The sequence below is a fragment of the Bos indicus genome, chromosome 26 (assembly GCF_029378745.1).
Source record: "Bos indicus isolate NIAB-ARS_2022 breed Sahiwal x Tharparkar chromosome 26, NIAB-ARS_B.indTharparkar_mat_pri_1.0, whole genome shotgun sequence".
NCBI classification, from domain to species: domain Eukaryota; kingdom Metazoa; phylum Chordata; class Mammalia; order Artiodactyla; family Bovidae; genus Bos; species Bos indicus.
In genome coordinates, this window is record NC_091785.1 from 41344702 (window position 1) to 41368064 (window position 23363).

Genomic DNA, 23363 nt, shown 5'->3' on the forward strand with positions numbered 1-23363 from the left:
GTGTCCTCCACAAACTTCCTGTCTTTCACCACCATAGTTACCTTTTTGGGTCCTGTTTGTAAGAGTTATTTTTAAGTTCTTGTCTGCTACTTCCGCCTCTAGGACATCTGTGTGTCTGCTTTTATTGATCATTCTCCCTCTTGATTTCCGTTTTCTGTTCTGTTTTCCTCCTTCCTCACATATCCAGCAGTCTGTTATTATGTATTGGGTATTATAGTAGGTACTACATTCTATTCTCTTCCTTTAAATAATATTGTATTTTCCTCTACAGGCAGTTAAGTTACTGGGAGATTGCCTTGATCATGTGGTGGCTTAGTTTTAGACCTTGTAAAGTTGAGTTCAGTTCAGTCGCTCAGTCGTGTCCGACTCTTTGCGACCCCATGAATCGCAGCACGCCAGGCCTCCCTGTCCATCACCAACTCCCGGAGTTCACTCAAACTCACGTCCGTCGAGTCAGTGATGCCATCTAGCCATCTCATCCTCTGTCATCCCCTTCTCCTCCTGCCCCCAATCCCTCCCAGCATCAGAGTCTTTTCCAATGAGTCAACTCTTCGCATGAGGTGGCCAAAGTACTGGAGTTTCAGCTTTAGCATCATTCCTTCCAAAGAAATCCCAGGGCTGATCTCCTTCAGAATGGACTGGTTGGATCTCCTTGCAGTCCAAGGGACTCTCAAGAGTCTTCTCTAACACCACAGTTCAAAAGCATCAATCCTTTGGCAGTGCGGGAGACTCAGGTTCGACCCCTGGGTCATGAAGAAACCCTGGAGAAGGGAATGGCTACCCACTCCAGTATTCTTGCCTGGAGAATTCCACGGACAGAAAAGTCTGGCAGGCTATAGTCCGTGGGGTTGAGAAGAGTTGAACATGACTGAGCCACTAACACTTTCACTACACTTTAATTCCATGGGACTCTGAACTGCAAACTACCCTCTCGAGACTGCCCCTTTTAGCTTCTAGCTGTTGCTTTTTCTTGAGCTCTTTGGAGCTTACCCTGAGGTTGTGCATTCTAGGAACTGGTCAAAGACTTAAGGGTAATCTGTGTACAGATTTTGGCTCTTTCCCTAAAGAGCTTCCCCCTTCAATTCTATCCTCTCTGGCAGACTCAAACTCTGTTTCTTTAACTTAGAAACAGTGAGATTTTCTGCATGAGTTTTGGTCCCCATTTATCAAATAGTAAAACTATTAGATTTCAAAGATAAAAGATAAAATTCTCATGACCTCCAGAGAGAAAGATCAAATAACTTATAAAGCCAAAAGAATTAGAGTGCTATCATATTATTAAAAATCAACACACAAAGCAAAGTTATCATGCAATAGCGTTTTAAAACCCCTCCAAAAGCCAATGAACTAAAGTATGAATGAAGGAGTTCATTTTCAGTCAACCTGTTCTTCATATATCAAGGCTAGAATAAAACAGGTTTCAGCATATAATAACTTAGGAATTCTGCTGCCTCGGGAATTGATTGTTCTGGGTAAATTTTCCCAGGTATTCAGTGATTCCTTTCAATGTGTACAGATTCAGGTATTTTTCTCTTTCAGGAATTTTTTCTTGGATCAAAGTTTTTAAATATCCGCTCTCCTCCATTGTTCTGTTTTCTTGTTTAAGGACTTCAACAAAAGGGATATTACTCTCTGTCTCCCATTCCCATATTTTCTCTCTGATCCTATTTGCTTCTTTCTTCTTTTAAAAAAGTAGTTTTAATTATGGCCAATGCCACAACTAGAATTAATTTATTTTAAAACTTTATTGTTTTTAGCTGCGCTGGGTTTGCATTGCTGTGCACGGGTTTTCTCTAGTTGTGGTGCGGCGGCTGCCCTCTAGATGCAGTGTGGAGGCTTCCGACTGAGGCGGCTTCTCCTGTTGCAGAGCACAGGCTCTAGAGCATGGGCTCAGTAGTAGTGACTCATGACTCAGTGGCCCCATGGCACGTGGAGTCTTCCTGGGCCAAGGATCGAACCACGTTCCTTGCATTAGCAGGCAGGTTCTTGACCACTAGGTCACCAGGGAAGTCTTATTTGCTTCTTTCTTGTGTCATTTCTCATTCTTTTCACCATTTATCTGATTTTCTTCAGTGCCCTTGTTTAACTTTTTTTTTTAATCTATTCTTTTTGGGTGCCTTGTGATTTATTTATTTCTGAAGTAATCCAGCCATTTTCTATTTCCTTCCTGAGTCCAGTCAACTGTCTTTACATTTCTCCCTGATTTTTGTTCATTGAATTTTTGAATTTCCGATTTGAAGTGTTTTACATATGCGCGACAGCATGTTAAAAAGCAGAGACATCACTTTGCCAACAAAGGTCCATCTAGTCAAAGCTATGATTTTTCTAGTAGTCATGTTTGGATATGAGAATTGGACTATAAAGAAAGCTGAGCACTGAAGAATTGATGCTTTTGAACTGTGGCGTTGAAGAAGACTCTTGAGAGTTCCTTAGACTGCAAGGAGATTAAACCAGTCTGTCCTAAAGGAAATCAGTTCCAAATATTGTTGGAAGGACTGATGCTGAAGCTGAAACTCCAATACTCTGGCCATCTGATGCGAAGAACTGACTCATTGGAAAAGACCATGATGCTGGAAAAGATGGAAGGTGGGGGGAAAAGGGGACGACAGAGGATGAGATGGTTGGATGGCATCACAGACTTGATGGTCATGAGTTTGAGCAAGCTCCAGGAGTTGGTGATGGGCAGGGAAGCCTGGCATGCTGCAGTCCATGGGGTTGCAAAGAGTGGGACACGACTGAGTGACTGAACTGAACTGACATATGCTTGAATGCTTGTTTAAGAACATTTAATTGTTTGGTGGTGGTGGTGTTCAGTCGCTAAGTTGTGTCCAACTTTTTGTGACCCCATGGACTCCAGCACACCAGGCTATTCCGTCCTTCACTATCTCCCAGAGTTTGCACAAATTCATGTGCGTTGAGTCGGTGATGCTATCCAACCATCTCATCCTCTGCCACCCTCTTCTCCTTTTGCCTTCTATCATTTCCAGCATCAGGGTCTTTTCCAATGAGTCAGCTCTTCATCAGGTGGCCAAAGGATTGGAGCTTCAGCTTCAGCATCAGTCCTTCTAATCAATATTCAGGGTTGGTGGACTGACTTACAATTCTCTCCTACTTTCTAGCTATTTTGAGAGTGGGGGAAAGATTTTTCCCAGGTGATATATATGAATTGCTATCTCCTGATATTTCTGTTTTGCAATAGCTCTGTATAGATTTGTTGACATTCCTCTTTTGCATTTTTATAACATTGGGATGCTCTCCAGGATTGCTGGGTTAATACTGCCCTGTTGTGTCTGTACAGCTGCCAAGTTTGGTGGCACAGGGTGGGGAAGGTTTTGTGGTTCTCTTTTTTCCTTGTCAGTCTCTAAATTTTCTCTTGCTCCTTCTTTTCCTCATTTAGCACACAGTTGCGATAGAGTGCTTCTCCTGTGGTTTTTGCTTTTTTTCCCCCTCTCCCAGAGCGCTGCGTTTTACATCATGCCTGTCTCTTTAAATGCCCTGTGTTTTGAGGCCCTGCCCCTTTGAAGTCCAGGCTCTGATTTGCTCACACACTATTTTTTTTTTTTTTTTTTGGTATTTTCTGACTTAGAGTGGACTTAATCATTCTGACAATAATTTTAGACCAACTTTATCTTCCTTCTGTCTTCACTGTTTTGCTGATAGCAAAGAAAAAAAAGTCATTCAAAGTCAATCTGAGAAAGAGAGGAAAATTTCATTCCATTCAAATCGAGGATTATAATCCATGAGACAGCCTCCCAGAGAGCTCTGAGAAATGCTCTGAAGAGGTAAAAGAGGAGGCCAATATGTCTGTGATTTGGCAGAAGAGGATACGTGCAATCAGGAACACACTTGAACAGAAGTTTGCTGCTAGCCACAGGAGCAGACATTTTAGTTAATAGTTTTAGTGCTTTTTTAAGTAAGGGAAGATGCAAGAATCCAGGTTCATAAAAATTTTCTCCTGAAGATATCTAACTATCTGAAGGCCTGTTTTGTCAGTTTTCCCAGAGTACAGAGTGCCTCATCCTGATCTTTGCCCTGAATTCCTTTCAAGGTATATCGTATGCAGGTCTGTGACTGTGGTGGCTAATGACTAGTGTCTGGTAGAACTGGGTAGTGCTTATCTTTTGGAAGCATATTAATTCCTCCCAAGGTTTGGGAAGCATTTCATGTCTAAATTTGTCCCACTGCACTGGGGATTCTCATTCCTATTTCAGGTGATTTTGTTGATAAGCCACTCAATGTGCTGTTGCTGGACGAGCTCTGTTAACAGAAGTCCAAAGCCTCTGGGCCATCTGTCTTATTAGTCTGTTTGGTTCAGGAAATGGTTTCTTCTTGGTGACTCTTCTCTAGAAGTTAGACTATTACCATCATGGTCTTATAGGACTGTATATTTGATCAATCATTTCAAGTAATCTAATCATTTTATTTATCTGCAGCTCAGTCACACATTTGATAATGCAAGAACCAAGGATCTAGTAAATAGGCAGAAAACAGGTAATACCCCTGGTAACACTAATAAGGTCCTAAGTAAGTGCTGGGGCTTTTCAGACAGTGCTAGTGGTAAAGAACCCGCCTGCCAATGCAGAAGATATGAGACTCAGGTTCGATCCCTGGGTTGGGAAGATCCCCTGGAGGAAGACATGGCAACCCACGCCAGTATTCTTGCCTGAAGAATCCCATGGACAAAGAAGCCTGGTAGGCTACAGTTCCTAGGATTCCAGAGTCAGACATGACCATAGCGACTCAGCACACATATGCAAGTAGGGACTTAAGCAAAGAACTTCCATTAGAAGCCACCCAGTATCTTCCCAGGTTATCTGACCTGTCTGTTCTGCACCAATCACTGTCTTTAAGGGAAATGATATATCGACATTATACATAAAGTTCACCAAAGATGTCCACATGGACAAGGCAAGTGGTGGCTCATCATAACCCCTTACAAGACTGAGAAAGAAATATTTTATTCTAAGGAGTTACCTGACTCATGCCAGAAGGAGAAAAATTGGTCTTTATGGTTGAATGGGTATTTCTGCCACTGTTGGCAGGGAGTCTGTTGAAGTATAATACAGATACATGATGCATCCCAGAGGGGAGGGAGGAAGCTCAAGTGGGCGGAGAAAGTTTTCTGTTTAAATTTTTTTTATCTTGCCTTGAAGTGAATTTTTTTTGGTGTACCATGTGACATGGAGGATCTTCCCTGACCAGGAATCAAACCTGTGCCCGCTGCACTAGAAGTGTAGAATCTTAACCACTAGACCACCAGCAAAGTCCCTAGAGTGGGAATTTTTATTTCATCACTAGGATACTAGGTCAGTCTGTGCTTTCTACAAAGTTCCGTGCTGGGGGGAGCACGGGAGCTGAGGAATTGTGCCCTGGGACTGTCTGACTTTTCTCTTTTTATTACAGTTATTTTGAAGACTGCTTGAACTTCTCCTTTTTACTAAGGACCTGGCTTTTGCATACAGTTCCTTTTTCTTTCTCATTGTTTTATATCATTTGGGGTGGAAATAGCAGGAGGCAGGTGGTTAGGATGCCTCCGTTGTTTCAGCTGTCCCCAAAGCTAACTTAAAAACAGGAATACAGGGGCTGGCTGTAGCTCAGTGGTTCTTTCGACTACAGAGTGATCAAATTACTCAATTACCCTCTCTGAGGCTGGTTCGAGACCAGCAGATGCTCTCCAGTCCTTCCAAATAAAAAATAGGAAAATAGGATTAAGATGTTCTTTTGTTCTTGCTGAAAAGAATAGGACGTAACAAAGTCTTAAAAAAAATAAGACTTAACAAAATTTTATTTATTAGGACTTTAAAAATTATATCATAACTATTTTTATCCTTAGGACTTTAAAAATTATATCATAACTATTTTTATCCTTATTTTAAAAAATCAATTAATTATTTTTTCTGGCTGCAGCGGTCTTAGTTGTGGCATGTAGGATCTAGTTCCCTGACCAGGATTGAATCCAGCCCCCCGACATTGGGGGCATGGAGTCTTAGCCACTGGAACCACCAGAGAAGTCCTCTAATATTTTAAAGATAAATTTACAATAAACTTACCTGAAGAACAGAGGTTTTAGAAAGCTATTTTCTATTTTACATAATGAAAGTACCTGATGTTAGCCAAACTCTCTCTAAAGCCTAACAATTACATTTGCAAAGGCTTACTAACTGTGTCATGTCACTATGTGTCAATCGCCTAGCTGTGTTAACTCTTTGCAATCCCATGGACTGTAGCCCACCAGGCTCCTCTGTCCGTGGGATTTCCCAGGCAAGAATACTGTAGTGGGTTGCCACTCTCTTCTCCAGGGGATCTTCCTAATCCAGGGACTGAACTTGGGTCTGCTGCATGGCAGGCAGACTCTTTACAGTCTGAGAAGGCAAATATCTTCCATTTCTTAGTTTAGCTCTAACTCGTGACTCATCCGTGTTAATGTCTTTGGCTCTGATATGATTGGCATTGGTACTACATCTACACTCAAGATCTTTATCGTGTTGTTTGCATTGAAACAGCCTTCCTAGCCCTCATTCCAGCCTCCTTCCACCCTCCCCTTAGCCTACAGTTCCCAATTAGGTTGATACTGTATTTAATTTCCAAAAATGACAGCACAGTTCAGCTTTTGGATTCAAAGTGATGTCTGAATTTTTGTGGGTTTCAACAGCTTGTTTTCATAAGAAATAGGTTTTGCTAGTATCCAGTCCACAGAGAAGGACTGTATGGAAATTATGAGTAAGGACAGCCTTATATTTAAATGTATCACCAAAGATCTGTTTTGACAGAAAAAAAAAGAGAGACCCCTTACTGCAAATCAGTACTCAGCTTCGTGTTTCCACTTTGGGCTGAGGCTTTATGCGTGGTTTGTAACATGGGATGCTGAGAGCAACGTCCTCAGGGAACAACAGGGCAATGACACTCAGTCTGGTCCAGACCACAAGGCCACAGTGGCCACCGGTCAAGGAGTTGTTCTTGTAAGCTGTCATCTCACCGCTCGAGAGGGATTTGATGCATCCATTGATCCTCTCTTACGTAGTGTTCTTTGTGATGTTTTCAAGATGGCCAAGCGAATTGGGTACGGGCTGGTATGAAGGAATATTAAAAGGATCCCCCCAAAACCAGTCAATCCTAAAGGAAATCAAGCTGGAATATTCATTGGAAGGACTGATGCTACAGCTGAAACTCCAATACTTTGGCCACCTGATGCAAAGAACCAACTCATTGGAAAAGACCCTGAGGCTGGGAAAGACTGAGGGCAAGAGGAGAAGGGGATAACAGAGGACGAGAATGTTGAATGGCATCACCAGCTCAATGGACATGAGTTTGAGCGAACTCCAGCAGAAAGTTAAGGACGGGGCAGCCTGGCGTGCTGCAGTTTATGGAGTCATGAAGAGTTGGACATGACTTAGCGAGCAAACAACAACAATGTAATAAACCATCCCAAAACTTGGTGGTTGACAACAATAACCACTCATTTAGCCTCTGAGTCTGTGGATTGGCAATTTTGTCTGGTCTCAGCTATGATCCCTCACGTGTCTGTGGTCAGCTGTGGGCTGGCTAACTGACAGCTACCACTCATCAGTCATGAAGACAAGAGAACACGCTGATTGAATGCAGTCTCAGAACAAGGCAGATTTAGATTGGCGCTTGAGTAAAGGTCTGCACCCATGTCTAAGATAATGGTCCATAAAGTCAGCTAGATTGGCCCTATTGATTCTCAGGCCTCAGCACTGGCTACTGCCCAGCCCACGTCCAAGTTGTAGTCACTGTTGTCCAGAGCCCTTAGTTCAGTTCTCATGGAATCATGAGTGGGAATCTAGACTATGAGGCAATAGAAGTAACTGTCCAGTGAACCAGTATACCTCTCTCCAGACAAGATGCCTCAGGATGGAGTGAGTTTCCCATCACTGCAGGTATTCAAGCAGGGATTCCATGATTATCCCCAGGTTCTAGTTTAGAGGTTCAAAATTTAGAGGGGAGGGCATCATTACCATGAATACCTGGCCTCTGTCCCCAAAGAACCAGATTCCAGCTCATGAACTAGACCTTTCAAGACCTGTGTCAAATATCCTGGGATGTGACTGCCAGTGGAGACCCGGGGTCTCCCCATTAAAAAGCAGCATAGGGCTCCAGAACTCTCCTGACCCAAGAATCCTCCCCTCTCCACCCTATCTGCTTGTGCTGGCTCTGTCCTTGCCCCGATTTCTGATCCTGCCAACCTGATTGTGCCCCTAAGTCTATCCCCGCTTCACAAATCTCTGGATTCAGTACCTTCCTGCTTCATCTAACCTAGGGCAGCCGGTCTAGGCTAACCACACACCGTCCCCCGCCCGCCCCCCACCACCTGCCTCACTCTACAACCTCCCCCACCATCCCAGGCAGAAAGAAGGTATAAGGAATGAGATGTGTGTTTTTAAACAGCTAAAATTTGTCAACCACTTAGTATGCACTGTAGCTATTAAATACGATACTGTAGCCATGGGAAAATATTTTTGATATGTTACTGTTAAATGGGAAAAAAAGAAGTTTCAAAAAGAATACAAACAATATGTGTGATCCCCGACTTTTATTTTTGTGGATTTTATTTAGGTTTATAAATACATGTTTACCCAGATGTCAGCTAGGTTCTCCCTGCCCTTTTTTAAATTTAAAATTGGAATAATTTATTTGGAGAGATTTAGAGAATAGGCATTGAATTCTGATTGAATAACAGTTGCCTGTGATGGTTCAGATGCAATTTGAAATGCAGAGAGTCTGATAAAATGACATGAGCAATGAACAATCATGAACACCTCTCTGGGTCCAGACGATTCCTCGATGGGGCATGGAGATCAGAGGCACGGAACTTGTTTATGGCGTCCGCCATAATGCCATAAACAACAAGCAGCTTTGAGAAATGCCGTAGCGTTCTTCACCTGCTAGTGTTGGAGGGTCTCCCGCGGAGGCGTGGGTCACGACGGCTCACCACAGGGCCGGGGGCACTGGCCGCAGTACTTCTGGGAGGTGCCCCTTGGTTTGAACCCTTTTGGAGGTCGCCATCAGCTCTGCCACAATGCCTGCAGACCTCCCTGCCCTTCTAGACTCCAGTTCAAGTCCATGCCTATGAGATCTCCAAAGTCCACTCTCAGATTTCCAGGAATCCCCAAAGGTTTATGGTACTCTCTGTCTCCTCTACGTCAGGCCCCTACTTTATGCTGTCTTTGTTCCATATTGTACTGACTCAAATATGAATAAAACGCAGCCCTTTCTTCAAGCTGCAAACCCCAGTCATAGCCAAAAACCAAACAAAGCAAGACACAGTACTTGCGAAGCATTGGTGAACGCAGCATGAAAATCTGGGGAGAGAGAAGGGCTTTGTGATCTGTTCTGCCCAGTCTCTCAGTTGTGTCCGAGACTCTTTGCCACCCCATGGACTGCAGCACGCCCGGTTTTCCTGTCCGTCACCATCTGCTGGAGCTTGCTCAACTCATGTCCATTGAGTCGGTGATGCCATCTAACCATCTCATCCTCTGTCCTCCCCTTCTCCTCTTCAATCTTTCCCAGCATCAGGGTCTTTTCCAATGAATCAGCTCTTAGCATCAGGTGGCCAAAGTACTGGAGCTTCAGCATCAGTCCTTCCAATGAATATTCAGGGTTGATTTTCTTTAGGATTGACTGCCTTGATCTCCTTGCTGTCCAAGGGACTCTCAAAAGTCTTCTCCAGCACCACGGTTTGAAGCCATCAATTCTTCGGTGCTCGGCCTTTTTTATTGTCCAGCTCTCACATCTGTACATGAGACTTTGTGATACGATAACAGAAAACAACTTTAAAATAATGTTAGACATTCTTATTATTCAAATTACCCCATTTCAGGGGAAGTTCCACCGCCCCTTTACCTTTTTCTCTGTCTCACACAAAAGCCCAGGTTCATCTCCTCCAGCCCCCAGTTCCTTTCTCTGACCTTGCGACCTCTTCTCTGACCTTCCACTTCAGGAACCAAACCCCAAGTGCTGTCATTTTACACGGGAGCCGGGTAAACAACTCATTTTCCTGAGCTTCAGCTCCTGCCAGTGTTTGCATCTACACAGATTAAATCAAGTTGTTCTGCTACAGGAAGACCATTCCTTCTCTGGAGGAATATTGAGCTGGGCTTGAGAAGGAGCCCAGCCTGGCCTGCTGCAGGATGGAGGAGAGCTGGGATGCTCCACCAAGAGTGAGGCTCTTTACACTGGGGCCAGTTACCTAAACTCTCTGGCCTAATGCTCAACATCTGTCAACAAAAGCCTTACATTAGCTCTCTGCTTCTCCACTCTAGGCCAGTGACCCTTTGCTGGGGAGACAGGTTACAAGATTTTGATATCCTCAATTCTTGATGTGACCAGGTGGGGACTGGACAGTGGACAAGCCATCCAGGAGCCTTGTTCCCAATCAGGGGCTATATTTATGTGATCGTAATCTGTGTGTGGGGGCTTCTCTGGGGGCTCAGCGGTAAATAATCCACCAGCCAATGCAGGAGATGCAGATTCGATCCCTGGGTCGGAAAGATCCCCTGGAGAAGGAAATGGTAACCCACTCCAGTATTCTTACCTGGGAAATCCCATGGACAGAGGAACCTGTTGGGCTGCAGTCCATGGGGTCTGCAAATGAGTCGGACACGACTTAGTGACGAAACAACAACAATAAATTCTGTGTGCCATTATGTGAAAAGCTTGGGAGCCTTAGAGGCCAGAGCTGTAGTCCCTCCCAATTCTAATAGTTGGAAATAGAGATTGACATTTGGATGACAGAAACGCCAGGTTGTAATTGGGTTCAAGTACGTTGTTGGTGATGGGGAAGCCTAAACAATTCCCTTAAGGGCTTCCCTCCCTGGTGGCTCAGTTGGTAAAGAATCTACCTGCAATGCAAGAGATCACCTGTAATGCAGGAGACCTGGGTTCCATCCCTGGGTTGGGAAGATCCCCTGGAGAAGGAAATGACAACCCATTCCAGTATCCTTTCTTGGGAAATCCCATGGACAGAGGAGCCTAGTGGGCTACAGGCCATGGGGTTGCAAAGAGTCAGACACGACTTAGTGCTAAGCCACCATAAAAATTAGAACTGCTGATGGAGTGAACTCGCTTTACTTTTTCATTTAATTGGACCCATGGTTATTGGGTTTCAAGACAGAGAGTCTGGAACCAGGAGAAAGAAGACTTGGGTTTGATCTCAGCTCTGCCAGCATATCAGAGTCAAGTCAGAAGGCAGAATGTTCCAGGTATTTCAACAGCAAGAATTTAATATAAAGGATTGCTATCTAGGCAGATAGCAAAGGCAGATTCTAAGGGATGATGGAAGGCAGCCACTGCAGGAAGCAGGTGTCACACTTAGGGCTTAGGGAGCACAGAGAAGTAGGGGTTATTATTTAGGGGTGTGGAGGAGGGGCCCCACAGAAGGGGACCTCAGACCTCTGTGGAGGGATTTCCAGTCAGTTGGGACTGATGTCTGTGAGGCTAGCTCTGTGAGAGCTGGGAAAACTGGACTGCTCTGCTGCCCCCGGGAGGGGACTGGCTGCTGAGGGGGAGCGGTGAGCCTGGGGTGATGCTCCCAGAAGCGGGAGGCAGACAGGAAGTTGCGTGCCTTACTTCTGCCTCACTCCTCTGGGCTTTGCCTTCCCCTGGCAGAGACTCTCAAGGAGCAGCTGGCAAAGCAGAAATGGGGTTTTCAGAGTCTCCCAGCATCTGAATAGAGTGGATTTGGAGCTGAGAAACAAGAACTTAATAACTGGCCCAGCCGCTCACCTGCAGACTCTTGTGTCTGATCTCCATGGTGTGAGAACAGGTGATTTCTAAGTTCTGTGAGACTCGACTTTTCACATCAAAGTTTCCAGGTGGCTTCAGAGATGGGGGGGCTTCCCTGATAGCTCAGTTGGTAAAGAGTCCACCTGCAATGCAGGAGACTCCAGTTTGATTCCTGGGTCAGGAAGATCTGCTGGAGAAGGGATAGGCTACCCACTCCAGTATTCTTGGGCTTCCCTGGTGGCTCAACTGGTAAAGAATCTGTCTACAATGCAGGATACCTGAGTTCGATCCCTGGGTTGGGAAGATTCCCCTGGAGAAGGGAAAGGCTACCCACTCCAGTATTCTGGCCTGGAGAATTCCATGGACTGTATAGCCCATGGGGTCACAAAGAGTCAGATGCAACTGAGCAACTTTGACTTTCAGAGATGAGAGAGAGAAGAAGACAAGAGGCTAAGGGAGGATATGAAGGAAGAGTTGTGATTTCACTCAAACCCCTGGAGCAGCCAGGTCCGCAGTGCTCAGGGAGGGCCTCTGCCAGGGCAGAAAGCAGGCAGTGCCTCTTAATATTAATAAATCCCCTTCCCAGGCTACGGGTGTTTGTTTGTATTAAAACAGGAACATGATAACAGAGCTATAAGTAGCTCCGTGCTCAGCTGTGCAAGGTAGGGACTTAGAAGAACTGAATTCAGCCACTGGAGGAAGAGGCTGAGGCTGCTGCTTGCCTGGAGTGAGGGTTGGGGCCATTTGTGGGAACAGCAGCTAGCTGAGGTCACTGGGTTTGCCAAGCAGCCAAAGGAGCTGCTGGGTCAGGTGAATCTGAGCTCGCTGCCAGTGAGCAAGCGTTCTCTCCCAGTCAGGGCTCCCCACATCCTGGGCTGACATGGGGCTCGAATGGCCGGAGGCCACTGTGCCCGGAAGGCAGTGCCAGGCAGGAAAGATGGGTCTATCTGATCTTGCTAGGCTGGTCTGGAGACCACTCCGGAGCCTGCCAAGGCCTTGGCAGGGCAGCCTGCCCCTTGGAAGCAAACCTGGTCTGAGTCCAGTTCTGGTTCCAGCTCGGGTTTGCTGTGAGAGGACAGGCAGATCATTTTCACCCTCTAGGCCTCCACTTCCTCATCTGTGTTGGAGAAGGTGATCTCCAAGGTCAACAGTCGAGACGATTCAAAGCTGAAGAAGAATCAAAATGTATTAAGCCTGTAAAATATATACATTTTCCCCCATACACACAAAAAAGAGTTTTTAAAATAGAGAATTAAAAGCCCAGCACAGAAAACTCAATGAGATTGATGAATCGACACATCCCAGTAGATTGTTCACAGGACAGTGGGAGTTTGGCTGCAAAACCTCTCTGAGTCCAGGTGTTATCATCGATGAAACCAGGCCTGCAAGATCTCAACTTCGTTTCTCCAACTCCTTGTGCCTCCGACCCTGTCCACAGCAGATAAAGTAGGGGGTCAGCCCAGACAGCACAATCTGGGTTCTGAGCCGAGTCCTCCACCCCCATTCTGCTCTGCACAGGTTAGCTGCTGTGCTGGTTCTCCTGGCTTCATCCCCTCCTCTGTCGGACTTGACTCCAAGTCCCATTTCCCCAGTGATGCTTTTGGCTTCTCTCAGCAATGCTTCTGGCTACCCACCCCCGCTAGGCTACCCCAGCCATGATTGTTCATCACCAGCCCAAACTTTTCCTTCTACCCTCCTCCAGATTAGTGGGCGGAATTCATAAGCTGGGGCCTTTCCAAGAAACTTCAGTGGACAACAGCTGGAAACTCCATGTTCTGCTACAGAAATAAATGAGTGAGCAATAAAGGCAGTTAGTTACCTTTGGACTCTAGGTGAAAATCTTCCAGGGTGACCGCACTACATTGTTCATTGAATACTGGGGTTGGGGCCAACCAGACTCCATTCTTCCTCTTACTCTCTCCTGGACTTCAACTGTTTATCCATACAGAAAGAATACACCTGCCTCATATTAATAGTTTTTCTGTAAGTGCAGGGGAACATAAGCAACTCAGTGCTTAGCATGTAGAAAGAGCTCAGAATTTACTAAATAGATGAGTAACTGAGTGAATGAACTGAAGAGAGTCCTGACTTGGGACTTCCCTGGTGGTCCAGTGGTTGGAATTCTACGTTTCCAATGCAGGAGTTTGATCCCTGGTGGGGAAACTAGATCCCTCATGCCACAACTAAGACTTGACACAGCCAAATAAATGTCTTTTTAAAAAAGGGAAAAAAGGCTGTCCTGGTTTATATTTGCAGCTATGATGATGTGACACCAATCCATACACCAGTTGAAAAATAAAAATTCTTGCAAACAACTATCTTTTAAAACAAAGTTTATATTTGAATCTACAGGAGATTAGGTGGGTAGAAGAAACCTTTGTGAATTCAGTCTTGCTTGTGGCGAGCTGCCTTGAATCAATTAGAAACCTAAACTGTGGATCATTTTTGAACAAGTGCAGTTACATTCACCCAGGGACATAGAGTAACTCTAGTTAGATTACCATTAGGCACCTAGCGATGATCATATAGAGGGACAGAATTGGAACGACGTGTCACTTGCCCAGTAAATATTTCAATGTCAATTGCTTTGTCAATGTTCTTGAAACCATGTACTTCTCATTGGCCTATGTTATACATAGTCTTCATCAACATTTGTCTCTTAATGCACAAGTCAGTTTAGCTGATATACCAATTTCTAGTTAGTAACACCTGAACTAGTGACTTTTCTGAAGGGATAAAAAAGAAGGCAGCATAAGCTTTGTTTCGCTGTGGGATTTGCCTGCTGGGGGCTCCAAAGAAACCCACTGCCAGTTATAGTATAATAGCCAACAATTTATCAAGTGCTTAATCTATTGCAAGAGCTTTATGGAACGTATCTCACCATAGTCATGAGGGACGAATTGTTATGATTCCCATTTTAGAGATGGAAAAGCTGAGCACAGAGAAGTTAAACAATTTGCCAGCAGAAGGCAATGGCACCCCACTCCAGTACTCTTGCCTGGAAAATTCCATGGATGGAGGAGCCTGGTAGGCTGCAGTCCGTGGGGTTGCTAGGAGTCGGACAAGACTGAGCGACTTCACTTTCACTTTTCACTTTCATGCATTGGAGAAGGAAATGGCAACCCACTCCAGTGTTCTTACCTGAAGAATCCCAGGGATGGGGGAGCCTGGTGGGCTTCTGTCTATGGGGTCGCACAGAGTCGGACACGACTGAAGCGACTTAGCAGCAGCAGCAGCAGCATACATCAGGTACGTGGTGGAGTTGGTGTTCCCTGGGCAGTGCTCTGGCCCCAGGGACTTGTTCATAATCACAACCTTATCCTGCCTCCAAAGGCAGGTTGTCCCAGAGACAGATGACGGAGCTCACATACATGAGCCTTTCGCCATCTGTGGCAGGAAGCGAAGACTGGTCAGTTGCTGAATGTCCAGCTTGGAAGAAAACAGCACAAAGAGAGGGAAGCTGATCAGCTATGAACACGTATAGACTGTGATAAGACTGCTGTTGGGGTCCCATCAGAGTATTGCCTTGAAAAGGGGTCGTGGCTAAGGAATGAAGGTACTCTGGAATCCATGGTGTCCCGCCTCTGGGTCCATCCCCTGTGTCTGGAAAATCTGTCTTTTTAAGAGGCTGAGCACTGGTTCCTGGGATAGAAACTTCCTGAGTAGAAGTCTGTCTACTCCTTCACTCTCTTCCCCAGTGGCAGTGACTCTGATGCCTGGTGGTGGTCAGGACAACAGCAGTGAGACAGCTGTCAACGACGATGCTTAATGTCCGGTAGACGTGGTCCAGGGGCTAGTGGTGGTCACAGCAACAGATGAGGCTGCAGAGTTGACCGAGGGAGTGGTTCCTGGAGGGGATTTGCCCTGCTGAAGTGTACACAGCTGAAAATTGAATACCGAACATCCCCCACCTTCACGGTCTTTACTGGGCTCTGCCATTTGGGTTGGCCATCTTCTCTCTGCCCTTCACCCCTCTCCTTGGGAGGGAGCCCCCCATTCCCTCCTTCTCTTTGTCAGGGTTTTGCTATGTTTGCTCACCTGCTGGAGACTTGCTTGGGACCTTTCTTCATTCCCTATTGACTTATCTAAGATATTTTGCTTAAAAAGTTCCTCTTCCCTAGAAGAATTCTCTTTTGCCTTTTTGATGGGCGTCGGGGATGAGGGTAGGCCAATGTTCTTGTTTTTTATCCCTTGAATTCTCAATTTTATGGAATTCTAGTATTAGTAAACCTAAAAGCAATCATTTGCAAAATTTTCCCCCAGTAGTAGATTTATTTTTTTCAAGCAATATCTTATGCAGAATCTCAAGATATGAAACACATTCACGTTTAAAAATTGAGGTGAAATTCACATGACACAAAATTAACCATTTTATTTTATTATTATTAGAGTATAGTTGATTCACAATGTTGTGTTAATTTAAGGTGTACAGCGAAGTGAGTTACCCATTCTTTTTCAGATTCTGTTCCCATATAGGTTGTTACAGAATACTGGGTAGAGTTCCCTGTGTTATACAGTAGGTCCTTATTAGTTATCTATTTTGTATATAGTAGGGTATATACATTAATCTGCACAGCACATGTGGGATCTTAGTTCCCTGACCAGAGATCAAACCCTGCCCACCACCCCTGCAATGGAAGTGTAGCATCTTAACCACCAGATCTCCATAGAAGTCCCTACCTCTGCTTTATAAAAGTTTCTTAGTATCATTTTTATTAGATTCCACATATAAATGACATTATATACTTGTCTCTGTCTGACTTCACTTAGAATGATAATCTCTAGGTCCATCCCTGTTGCTGCAAATGGATTAACTATTTTAAAGTGAGCAATTAAGTGGCATTTGATACACTCACAATGCTTGTATCTGCCTCTCTGGATTTACCTATTCTGGACATTTCATGTCAAAAAAAGTCACATAATATGTGACCTTTTGTGTCTGGTTGCTTTCATTTAACATAGTACTTTCAAGTTTTGTCCAAGTTACAGCATGTGTCAGAATTTTATTCCTTTTTATGGCTGAATAATATTCCACTGTATGGATCGATCTCAACTCACTTATCCATTGCCTGCTGAAACATACACACTTCGGCTCTGTTTGAACCAGAAGTGGGGCCCTGAGATCCCCCTCCACATTCAACTTTCCCCTCCAAGGAGGTCCTGACACTCCTCTGAGTTTGTTGACACCTGGTCTCCAGGAAACCTTTGATGAAATGCTGACTTGTTTCCCTGGAGTAGTCACACAGTGGGGACAGAAGTAAGAGTTTTCTGCAGAATGAATGAAAGTCTGCCACTACAAAAAATATATGCATATTATATGTTAAAATTGGCTGCATTCATGAAAATAAGTGGCTGATTGTTAATCACTGGAATACGGGGGAGGAAAGAAGCTGCCGGACACAAGGGTCTTCGGGGGCTCGCCCATCTCCAGCCCCACCCTCGGGCTGCAGAGCCTCCTCCTTCTCTGGCGGACAGGTCTGCCTACCCGCAGTCTGGGCTTTTTACAACTTCACTTGTTGAAACTCAAGCCACGCCTGGGTAAGTACATTCTGCACGCATCACACCATAAACATGTGCCAGACTTCTGGCGTCATCCTGTTTCCACAAGTTTTCTTTGTCTTTCCACGTTATTTACGGTGGAATTTTCCCAGGTGCAAACAGGAAGCCCTTGGAGCATTTTCTAGAAGGAAAGGTTTGGCCCCCTCTCTGAACTGCAAGGACGCGAGAGTGACTCATGGTGCCCCTGCTCCCGGGGCAGGGCAGCCCTGCTCCCCTAGGTGCGGCCAATCAGATCACAGGGGCCAGTGTTGGTTTAGATAAGCCTTTGCTGAAAGGAGCCCAGCTCATGTACAAACGGGGAAAATCCTCCTCGTGAAAGGCCAGCCTCAACGGGCTGGGAAATGCTGATGTCTGTGTATTCACTGCGTGGCTAGCAGGCTCTGCCCAGGTATGGGGTGCAGCTGGTTTGTGTCAGCGTCGTGGGTGGAGACTGGGCTGCTTGCCCGACGGCTTTAGGTGGGTCAGTGCCTCTGCTTAGACCTCGCCGCTTCTGAATGGAGGAAGAGAAAGTCCAGTTGCTGACACGCAGACTTTCCGTGGGCCTCGGCCTCCAAAGTCAACAGACTATCCCCGACCGTAAGTAGATGGCAGAGTGGTACTTACCCCTCTGGTCTTGGGGAAGCCCAACGCGGGGCAGTTCTAGACGTCACTGGGAGAGACTTCCAGACACAGTCAGGCTTCCCTCCAGGAGGTTTTGAAATTTACACTGAGCCAGAGGCCGTTTTAAAAGCTAGTTTAAAAAATCTAGTTCAATAGATAAGTAATGAGAACCTGCTGTATAGCACAGGGAACTCTACACAGCGCTCTGTGGTGACCTACATGGGAAAGAAATCTAAAAAAGAGGAGATAAATGAATATGTCCAGCTGATTGACTTTGCTGTAGGGTAGAAACTCACACAACATTGTAAAGCAATTGTACTCCAATAAAAATTTGAAAAAGTGAAAACCTAATTTAGATGTTCTGATTCTTAAGAAAATTGATTGAATTTTATTTGGTGAATGAGTTTGAAAAATGAATGTTGCATCGAATCATGTGTAATTCCAGCTGTGTGTGGTTTGGCCTGGCAGGTGCAAGTAAGTTATTTTAATGGAGAAGGGCACAGTGATTTTAACACTCACCGTGTTTCCTAGGGAGGCATCATTTTGAAAATGAATAGAAAAGATAAACTGAAGTGACTGATTTTAAATAAATGAACATTTTACATTCTATAATTGAGCATATGCTTCCTTTTTTTGGTCCATCTTATAAACAGCAAATGGCAAAAAAGGATTGAGCAATTGCAACTTTTTGATTAAAGAGTTAGGAGGGAGAGAGTTGATCATTACAGTGATGCCACTCATAATTTTCTCTGGGGCATTTTATTTAATTTTTTGAAAAACTTTTTATGTTGGAGTATAGCCAGTTAACAATATTGTGATAGTTTCAGGTGGACAGAAAAGGGACTCAGTCATGCATACACATGTATCCATTCTCTTGGGGGCTTTCTAACTGGACTTGTTCAAAAATTTATATTTTATTTTCCTGGGACTGTTAATTACACATAGTATGTGGTAGCTACTCACTCAATGTTGGTTGAATGGCTAAGCAAATCGATGGACATGTTTTATTTTGAGTAAGTCCATTGCTGAGCCATCCTGCCATGGAAGAATCTTGAATCAGAAGGAAGGAGACTGGGATCTGTTTCCAGCTTTGGCTTCTCCATCTGGGTCTTCGGCAAATGCCTGGCCTTCTCTGCAGCCTGTTTTCCCACTGGATTAAATTGGTGATCTCTAAGGCAGAAAGTGAAGAGGAACTCAAAAGCCTCTTGATGAAAGTGAAAGTGGAGAGTGAAAAAGTTGGCTTAAAGCTCAACATTCAGAAAACGAAGATCATGGCATCTGGTCCCACCAGTTCATGGGATATAGATGGGGAAACAGTGGAAACAGTGTCAGACTTTATTTTTCTGGGCTCCAAAATCACTACAGATGGTGACTGCAGCCATGAAATTAAAAGACGCTTACTCCTTGGAAGGAAAGTTATGACCAACCTAGATAGCATATTCAAAAGCAGAGACATTACTTTGCCAACAAAGGTCCGTCTAGTCAAGGCTATGGTTTTTCCTGTGGTCATGTATGGATGTGAGAGTTGGAGTGTGAAGAAGGCTGAGCGCTGAAGAATTGATGCTTTTGAACTGTGGTGTTGGAGAAGACTCTTGAGAATCCCTTGGACTGCAAGGAGATCCAACCAGTCCATTCTGAAGGAGATCAGCCCTGGGATTTCTTTGGGAGGAATGATGCTAAAGCTGAAACTCCAGTACTTTGGCCACCTCATGTGAAGAGTTGACTCATTGGAAAAGACTCTGATGCTGGGAGGGATTGGGGGCAGGAGGAGAAGGGGACAACAGAGGATGAGATGGCTGGATGGCATCACTGACTCGATGGACGTGAGTCTCAGTGAACTCCGGGAGTTGGTGATGGACAGGGAGGCCTGGCGTGCTGCAATTCATGGGGTCGCAAAGAGTCGGACACGACTGAGCGACTGATCTGATCTGAAGGCTCCAGCTCAAAAAGTCTGTAGTTTAATTTATTTATTTATTGAAGTATAGTTGATTTAATACAGTGATATGGTGGGGGTTCCCTGGGCAGTCCAGTGATTTGAGACTTGGTGCTCCTCATGTTTGATCACTGGTTGGGGAAGTAGGCTCCTGCATGCCACATGGTGCAGCCAAAAATAAAAACAAAAATTTTTTAAACGACATTTATTTTGTTAAAAAAAATGCAATGTTGTTAGTTACTGCTGCATAGTCAAGTGATTCAGATACACACACACACATATGTTGTTGTTTAGTCGCTAAATTGTGTCTAACTCTTTTGCACCCCATGGACTGTAGCCTGCTAGGCTCTTCTGTCCATGGGATTTCCAAGGCAAGAATACTGGAATGGGTTGCCATTTTCTTCTCCAGGGGATCTTCCCAACCCAGGGATCGAACCCACATTACCTGCATTGGCAGGCAGATTTTTTTACCACTGAGCCACCAGGGAAGCCAATACATACATATACACATTCTTTTTTAGAATATTATTTTCCATTATGGTTTATCATAGGACATTGAATATAGGTCTCTGTGCTATATAGTAGGACCTTGTTGTTTATCTGTTCTATATATAAAAGCTTACCTAGTAGCCATATTGCTGCAAATGGCGTTATTTTATTCTTTTTTTATGATTGAGTAGTATTCCATTATGTATAAAGTACCACATCTTCTTTATCCATTCATCTGTCAAGGGACACTGAGGTTGCTTCCATGGCTTGGCTATTGTGAATAGTGTTGCTATGAACACAGGGGTGCATGTATTGAAAAGTCTGTAATTTTAAAAGCTTTCTGAAACTTGGTTTCTCCACCTGGAAAAGTGAACAAATAGTCCCACTCCTGCTTCTCTTATGGGGTCTCAGAGCTGGAACTCTGTTGGGTGATGTCAGCAGACATCCTGGGTTTCTCCGTGGGCTGTGTGGGAAGCACCTTCATTATGACGATGATTAATAAGCAGTGTCATCAAGTGAGCCCGATGCAGTGACTCTGGGTGTCCGGGCAGCAAGCCGCCTTTCATGATTATTTATTCACTGTCTGGCAACAACAACCCATTTTCCTCAGCAAGAAAACCATGCTGCCTTCAGAGAAATATGTGCAGAAGTGAAACTGATTTGCTGAAACAAGTGTTTAGAGTAAAAAATATCAAAACCACATGTTCCCGAGGAGCAGTGGATTTCACGCCTGCTAATGTTAGGCACCCAGCTCTGCTGTCCCCGACAATGGGACCCCAGCCACGCTCTGGATTTCCAAACCGAACACAATTGGAAACAGAAAACACTCTGACAGGGCATGTCTCATGCTCTCCTTGGCACACCAGCCCCTTTTGCCACTCCGTTTGTATATATCCGTATGTGTGTACATTGGCGTTAAGTCAGAGACTCAGTAACAAACTCGTCTTTCAGAAGTGTCTGCCAACCATGGGTGGGAGTTAAACACCAGCCTGTACTGGGAAGGACGGCTGGGTGGCACTTCGCAAAGGAAAACCCTTCAAATGCAGTTTTCCATGATGTGACTCTAGAGATAAACACTCCCCATCATCTGGTTTTTAAGTTCGGGGAGATGAGTAGGCAGAAAAAAGCCCCAGACCTCCTTCAGTTTTACAGATGTACATACCCTTTTGTTTCTTCCAGTCGGCACTAATCAAATCCGGAGGGACGCTGAGCACCCTGAGTCGTCATGGGCAACGAGAACAGCTCCTCAGGCAACCAGGTGGGTGTCACGGGGTTTCCCCTTGACCTGCTCCGGGCTCTTGAGTGACACTGACTAGACATTTCCAGCATCTCCTCTCTGCCCGTCTCCTCTCCTCTCTGTATTCGTGTAGGTGTTTCTCATTCCATTTTCAGAAGTTTCATATTAAGTGTATGTTAGTCACTCAGCTCAGTCATGTCTGAGTCTTTGCAACCCCATGGACTGTAGCCCCCCCCCAGGCTCCTCTGTCCATTGGATTCTCCAGGTGAGAATACTGCAGTGGGTTGCCATTTCCTTCTCCAGGGGATCTTCCCGACCCAAGCATCGAAACTGGGTCTCCCGTACTTCGGGCAGATTCTTTACCATCTGAGCTACCAGGGAAGCCCTTTGTAGTAAGTCTAGCCCTGATTTTATAAATTATATAAAAACTAGTTTTACTTCTTATTCTATGCTTTTAAAATTGACATAGGAGAGTTTGGCTCATTTTTCCCCCCTGGATTTTGCCCCTCCCCCATCCACTAACCTACATGGATATATCATAGGTTAAAATAAAATCATTTCCACACTCCCCTACCACAGCCTCCCCAGCCCCCTGCCACAAAAAAAAAAAAAAAAAAAAAAAAACTTAAGATCTGGAAAAAGTTTTAAAATCTATCAATGTAGAGCAGATTAAATGTGAACTATAATTTCCATGTTAGGTAAGGTTTTCAAAATTGAGGAATAGACTTTGCTTAGTTGTGCGTAATATTGGGATATTAAAATAAATACAGATTTTATCTTAAGTTTGAGAGCTGTAATTCAATGCCCTGGTGAACAAAATTAGGGAAACACTTTCACATTGATCTGACACACAATGGAAATCTTGGATTAATAGTACAGAGTTTTTTGGATGAGAAAATCGGACCTAAAAGCCACCCTTGGGCAATTCATTTTCCCTTAGCTTTTTCTCTTCCCTACTATCTTTTCTCAAGCAGGAAAACAGGAATAATCAAAAGAAAAGGTAGAGAGTTTCCTATTGGCCTAGTGGTTAGCATTCTGGGCTTTCACTGCTGTAGCTGGGGCTCAGTCCTTGGTCTGGGAACTGAGATCCTTTAAGCAGCGTCCAGTGCAGCCAAAAAAAAAAGTAAAAAGATAATATTTATTTACTTACTTGGCTGTGCCGGGTCCCAGTTGTGTCGCACAGGATCTTTAGTTGTGACATGCCAACTCTTAGTTGGGCATGTTAACTCCTAGTGGGATCTAGTTCCTGGAACAGAAATCGAACCCGGAGCACCTGAATTGGGAGCACAGAGTCTCAGGCACTGGATCACCTGGGAAGTCCCTAAAAAAAGAAATGAAAAGGTGGCCAACTTCAGTCTTTAGAGGCAGAGAAGAAACAGTGATGGTGTTAAATGGCTGGAGGGGGGCAATAGGGAGAGGTGGGGACTGTCGCAAACCCGGGCTTCTGTCCCATTGTCTAAAAGAGAGCGGCGCCATCAACTCCAGCAGAGGTTGCCAAGTGGGAATGTGGGCCCAGTGTTACAAGACTTTCCTGTGCCTTCAAGAGAAGGCAGAAACCTGTGTTTTTTCCTAAAAATCTTGCAGTTTTTAAAATTAAACTTTTTTGTTGTTGAGAGAATGGTGGATTGACATGATGTTGTAAGATATAATACAAAGAGGTACTTCCCTGGTGATCCAGTGGTTAAGACTCCGCCTTCCAATGCAGGGGGTACAGGTTTGATCCTTGGTTGGGGAGCCAAGATCCCACATGCCTGGTGACCAGAAAACCAAAACAGAAAGCAGAAACAACATTGTGACAAATTC

The 23363-nt window shown here is 44.7% G+C and overlaps 1 protein-coding gene across 14 annotated transcripts in view; it reads left to right on the forward strand.

The window, feature by feature from the left end:
* The window catches only part of TACC2 (transforming acidic coiled-coil containing protein 2), a 234864-nt gene that overhangs the window by 5655 nt on the left and 205846 nt on the right, over positions 1 to 23363 (forward strand). For 12 of the 14 annotated variants that reach the window (XM_019988493.2, XM_019988484.2, XM_019988482.2 and 9 more), the window contains exon 2: positions 21503 to 21581. In XM_019988493.2, coding sequence (XP_019844052.2) covers positions 21549 to 21581 — 33 coding nt within the window. In that variant the 5' untranslated portion in view covers positions 21503 to 21548. Of the gene's footprint in view, positions 1 to 17858; positions 17878 to 21502; positions 21582 to 23363 lie in introns of those variants that run through there. The other 2 variants (XM_070780977.1, XM_070780979.1) reach the window with 2 other exon arrangements.